At 49.6% G+C, this 6,000-nt stretch overlaps 1 protein-coding gene across 2 annotated transcripts in view; it reads left to right on the plus strand.

The window, feature by feature from the left end:
* Positions 1-5,972, plus strand: part of CLIC6 (chloride intracellular channel 6) — a 28,590-nt gene extending 22,618 nt beyond the window's left edge. The window contains exons 2-6 of one of the 2 annotated variants that reach the window (XM_039709543.1): positions 28-137; positions 347-472; positions 1,784-1,890; positions 2,909-3,090; positions 5,254-5,972. In XM_039709543.1, the coding sequence (XP_039565477.1) occupies positions 28-137; positions 347-472; positions 1,784-1,890; positions 2,909-3,090; positions 5,254-5,415 (687 nt within the window). In that variant the 3' untranslated portion in view covers positions 5,416-5,972. The remainder of the gene's footprint in view (positions 1-27; positions 138-346; positions 473-1,783; positions 1,891-2,908; positions 3,091-5,253) is intronic. The other variant, XM_039709544.1, reaches the window with a different exon arrangement.
* The last annotated feature ends 28 nt before the right edge of the window (positions 5,973-6,000 follow it).

The following is a 6,000-nucleotide window of genomic DNA, read 5'->3' on the forward strand; positions in this document are numbered from 1 at the left end:
TATAATTTGTAATTTTTCCAATTGTAGGCTGGCAGTGATGGGGAAAGTATTGGGAACTGCCCGTTCTCTCAGCGCCTCTTTATGATCCTGTGGCTCAAAGGTGTCATTTTTAACGTCACAACCGTGGATCTGAAAAGGTGAGATTGTGATTTTTAATTCTGACCTTTTAACTGTGTAGCACAACTTTCCCAAACAGGGATTTTAAATGGTGAGTCTTTTCTGCCAGGCTGGGAGAGCTGGGTGTGTCCAGCCTGGAGAAGAAACTGTTCTGAGGAGACCTTAAAGCCCCTTCCAGTGCCTTTTAAAAAGGAGGGAGAGGGACTTCTTATGGCTTTTTCTTTTCTAGAAAACCTGCAGACCTGCAGAACCTGGCCCCAGGCACCAACCCCCCGTTCATGACCTTTGATGGGGAGGTGAAGACTGATGTCAACAAGATCGAGGAGTTCCTGGAGGAGAAGCTGGCGCCGCCCCGGTACCACATTCCCAACCCTCAGAGCTGCAGGGGCATCCCAGGGCCTGCTCCAGCTCAGGGGGACGCTGAAACAGAGCTGGAATGTCACTGGGGTGTCCCCAGGCTGTCCCCAGGTCATGGCTGTGCTGTTCCCACTGCTGTCCTTCATCCCGAGCTCGCTGCTGGGTCACTCCCAGGGCATGGAATCCGTCCTGTGGAAACCTGACCTGTTCCCTGCTCTGACCTGGCCTCATTTGAGGCTCCCCCCTCTTCACACCACACAGGTCATTGTGCTTCCTGGGTGCAGGCAGGTGGAAGCTCAGGGTGACCTCGCTGCTCCCTAAAACCACCTGAAGGACACTGCAGGGAGGTGGGGTCGGGCTCTTCTGCCATGGCCCAGGTCACGCCCTTGAGGAAATGGCCTCAAGTTATGCCAAGGGAGGTTCAGATTGGAGATTGGAAAAATGTTTTCCCTTCAAGAGTGGTCAGGCATTGGAATGAGTTGCCCAGGGTGGATCACCATCTCTGGAAGGGTTCCAGCCATCTGGATGTGGCCCTGGGGACATGGTTTGGGGTGGGGATGGTGGCACTGGACGGTCTGAAGGTGTTTCCCAACCTGGTGATTCTGGGATTCTGTGAAGCTGTGGGCAATGAACACCTCAGTGTTGGGCCTCTTTGAGTGTCCATGGGGGTGCACCAGGCTGCACATGAGGGTCTGAGTTTTGGATTTGTCCTCCCCCACCCCTGCAGCTCTTCCCACCTCGTCCCAAACCCCTCTGTCCCTCTGTTGTCCCAGCATTGTGTCCCCTACTCCAGAGACCTTTTCTCCTCTGGGATATCAGTCATCTCCCTGTGCTCCTTCTCAAGTAGCCAAACTTAACTTAAAGCAGGGAAGCAGCTGCTTGCCTCCACTTTTTCCCATTTTTCTCCATCCCTGGCAGCTCCAGCTCCTGGAATGGCTGCTGCCAGCTTGCTGATGGCCCAAGTGGGCTGGGGCAGGAGCCTGGAGAGGAGCAGCAGCTCCTGAGAGTGGGGATTTTCCCTGCACTCCTCCTCATGGCAGGATACACCTACCACGCAGCCTCACCTCTGGGGGGAAAGCCTGGGAGACACCCTGGGGTGTTTGGGCAGTGCTTGCAGCAATAACCATCAGGAAAAGATTATTTAGGTAGGGTTTAAAATAAGTGATTTTCAGTTTAGGATTTAGTTTAGGTTCCCCTTGAGTCCTGTGTGGCTCTATGTGGTCACCCTATAAATAAATATATAATAATTAGTGGAGACAAAAATAAAGGATAATTGGGTCACATCTTTTTGTTTCTCTGACCTTCTCAGGTATCCCAAACTTGCACCGAAGCACCCCGAGTCTAACTCTGCAGGAAATGACGTCTTTGCAAAATTCTCTGCATTTATAAAAAACCCGAGAAAAGATGCAAATGAAAGTAGGTGCTGCAGTCCTTCATCAGCCCTGGGAGGGAGGAACCAGGCCTGTGCAGTTGTGGGACACTGCTGGAGATGTCCCATTTCCAGCTCAGCTTGAACTGACATTCCAGAGGGTGGAGGCTTTGGAAATCTGTGGAAATCCTCCTTTAAAGGAGGATTCCAAGAATGGTGAAAGCAGATACTGCTGTCACCATGGCAGCACCAGTTCCAGCCTCTCCTCACTCCTTCAGCTCTGGGGTCTGCACCTTCCCCACAGCTCTGCTGAAAGCCCAGCCCTCTGGAAGGGAGGGATTCCCTATTTCCATAAACAATGAGGACTCCAGCCATTGGCACATCCCTAAAGCACGACCCTCATGACCACCATGAATGGCCCTAGCCTGGAGGAAGGCACGGTGAGATGAAATATTAGGGAGAAATCCTTTCCTGTGAGGGAGGTGAGGCCCTGGCATAGGTTGGATGTGGTCTCCCCATCCCTGGAAGTGTCCAAGTCCAGGCTGGATGGTGCTTGGAGCACCCTGGGACAGTGGAAGGTGTCCCTGCCATGACAGGGGTGGCACTGGGTGGGCTCTGAGGTTCCTCACACCCCAAACCTGTCCAGGATTCTGTCTCTGTCCTTCAGCTCTCTGTTCCTTGGGTTGGCTTTACACACCCCAAAGTGGCACCCCAGGGACCTGCTGTTGTCACTCCAGCTGTTCCACCCTGCCCCGGGCAAGCCCTGGCCCCAGGGCAGGAGTCAGTGTGAAGTCAGGGCCAGGCCATGGTGCCAAACCCCGCCCCACAGAGGGGTTTGAGGAGCCATTCCTGGTAACACAGCCCCAGGATGGTTTTTCCCAGAACTCCCTTTAGCTCCTTAGAGCCCTTATCCCAGCATTAAGGTTTAAGCCTAGGATGAAGGAATTGCAGGAGCTGGCACAGCCAGAGGTCTGGGCTGGTGCCAGGAGACAGGATGCAGGAGTCGCTTGGTGTCACAGGGACCTTGGTACAGGCTTGAATGATCTTTTTATTGTCTTAACCCAGATTTGGAAAAATCTTTGCTTAAAGCCCTGAAGAAGCTGGACAACTATTTAAACAGCCCCTTGCCTGATGAAATCGATGCTTACAGCACGGAGGAGATCACTGCTTCCAGCAGGAAATTCCTGGATGGAGATGAGCTCACTTTAGCAGATTGCAACCTCCTACCAAAGCTCCACATTATCAAGGTTTGCATTTGATTTTTTAGCCTCCTGGAGAGAAGGGAAGCTCAGCAGCTGAAATCCTTTTCTAGATTGTGGAAACTTCCTCCCAAAAAATTCCCTTGGTGGGGAGAATCTTAAAAAGTTTTGTGCTAGGATTGAGAGATGGACGGGACTTTTGATTTTTGGTCTTTAGGTTGTTGTTTATATTTCTCTTATCAATAGTTTAGTACACCTCTGCATATTAGACTTAGAGTACAAAGAGGAAGACACCAAAAGTCACCAGACACACAGCTTGAAGGTCCTTTAAAGCTTTTTTTTTTTTGTTCAATTAACTCTTAGAACATATTTTATTTCTACCTTTCTACCAATAACTAATTATTTGTCTGTTCACACAACATCTGATTGTGGTTCTTTCTAACCAATTACCCTGTGCCTCCAACACTGGGGAAGTGGAGCAGATGAAGAACAAGAAGCAGATCAGGCAATGCCCCAAATCCTCCACCTTGTCTCCCATCCACCTCCATACTAAAACCCCAAACCTCTGAGTGTTTCACCCTATGATAAACTCTACTACTGCCTATTTCACACACACAGCTTCCAATTCATCCCAAAATCTTGGAAGCTTTCTCCATGCAGGAAGGTTAAAAGCAGTGCTCTCCTGGGGGTCAGAACTTCTCCAAACAAGCAGAGGAATATTCCCTGTGCCCTGGCTTCCAACACTAGATGGCAGAGGGATCCTTTCTCTATTCTGGGAGCACACCCAGGGACACTGAGGCCGTTTCCTTACAGTACAGCCAGGGTGATCCTCACTTTGATGGCTGCAGGTCTGGAAGAGCTGTTCCATATCTGTGCTGACTGCTGTGGCTGAGCTTCTCCTGGCCACAGGGATGAGATGAGTGCTGGATCCAGGGCTGTTCTCATCTGCATTTCACATGCAAGGTGCACATGACCACAGCCAAGGAAGATTACATTGTATTGTCCATCCCCATTTCTGTCTCTCCTGAATTTAATTTCCAATTCTGACAGGGTGGACTCCACCCAGTGCCTCCCAGGCAGGACTGTGGAGCATCCACACAAACCTGAACAGCTCCAGTGAAAACTGGTGTTGTCACAGCCCAGAAGGCTGGAGAGGGGTTTTTTACAAGGACATGGAGTGACAGGACAAGGGGGAGTGGCCTTGAGTTGAAGGAGAGAAGGGTTAAATAGGGTATTGGGAAGGAATTCCTCCCTGGCACAGGGTGCCCAGAGCAGCTGGGGCTGCCCTGGATCCCTGGCAGTGCCCAAGGCCAGGCTGGACACTGGGGCTGGAGCAGCCTGGCACAGTGGGAGGTGTCCCTGACATGGCAGGGGTGGAGCAAGATGATCTTTAAGGTCAGTCCAACCCAAACCATTCTGTGATTCCGTGATTCTACTCTGCAAAGCTTTGGAAGAGAAATGACCACACTGGAATTCCACTGATTTTCAAACAATAAGGTCACTTCAGGAAGTTTCTTGTTAGACTCCTGCTCTGTCAGAGGATGAGGGGATCCAATCTCTTTCCAACACTTCCACAAATGAAAACTTTGCCCAGCCATGTCCTGGCTGATGCTACTGCAGAGAGCAGCCAGGGATGAGCCCTTGCAAACCTTGGGAGGCAGCCGGGGCCAGCATGGGGGAGAATCCCCTCGGGTCAGGGGAATGTCTGGAGAGGGACACAGGAGGAATGTCACACTGCCACGTCACCCCTGCTGCCTGCAGGCAGGATCAGGGCTCAGCCAAGAGTTGTCTTCCCTGATAATTTGAAATTAAGGCTTTTAATTAATATTTTTCCTGTTTCTGTGAAAGTTTTCAAGTGTGGGCCAGTTTATTTCTGTAGGTTATTTTGTTATTAAGTTTGCTGGGTTAACCTGTATCTCTTCCAGTTTGTTCTACTGGTCCACATGGCTTTGCATATCTTTGGCAAGATATAGACAGAGATAGAGATATAGGCACAAATAAATCCTTCACAGGGAGTTCAGCAACTTTCCCCACCCCGTATCTTCTTTTTATGTCTCTCCCTCTTCTTTGGCCTTGGTCACCAACACCACCAGACTCACGTGCTGGAAATGAAAAATGGGCATAAAGAGTAGGCTTGGGATGTTTGGGGTTTTTGTAGATTATATGTGAAATGATGTTTTTCTTCTTTATCCTTTTTTCTTTTAATGAAAGGTTGTTGCAAAAAAATATCGAAATTTTCACTTCCCACCTGAAATGACAGGGATTTCCAGATACTTGAAAAATGCATATGCAAGAGATGAATTCACGAACACGTGCCCTGCTGACCAGGAGATTGAATATGCTTATTTGGATGTGGCAAAGAGAATGAAGTGACCTGAAGATGCCTCTGTTTATTGCTTCTCTGATGGACAACAGCCAAGCTGGAAAAGCAAAAACCAGCAGAGATTCTGCAGTGTGATTTTAAGTTCTGCTATTGGCCAATCCTTTTATAATGATTGTATTGCATTATTTACTCCTTCTTAAATTAAGTGTGTGTGTGTTTGTGTGTCTTGCACGCTGGAAAGTCGGTTGTCCCTTCCAAGGAAAAGGCATCCATCAATGGTAAAAGTTTGGAGGATTTAGGGGAGCAGTGTAGGTCACACACTTACAGCAGTACCACAGAATAAATCACTGCATTTGGGAAGAATTAGGCCTGTTTGAACATTTTGAAACTGTCGCTAGTGCTGCCTCTGGTCTGTGCTTCATAGCTCTTGTCAGACATCACCTCTGATGGTTTCAGGATGGATTCTCTCTGCTTCACTGCCCTGACCCAGCAGTCCCTGACTGACCAAGGGGAGATCCCAACCAGCAGCTGGGAGCACACCTGATGTGGCCCAGGCCCCTCCTCTGGGCTGGAGCCCTGCAGGGCAGCTCCACCATGAACAATTCAATTTCCCATTGCAGGAGTCTCCTTTGGTG

This window comes from Passer montanus, unplaced genomic scaffold (genome assembly GCF_014805655.1).
Source record: "Passer montanus isolate IOZ18808 unplaced genomic scaffold, ASM1480565v1 scaffold213, whole genome shotgun sequence".
In the NCBI taxonomy this organism is placed as follows: Eukaryota; Metazoa; Chordata; class Aves; order Passeriformes; family Passeridae; genus Passer; species Passer montanus.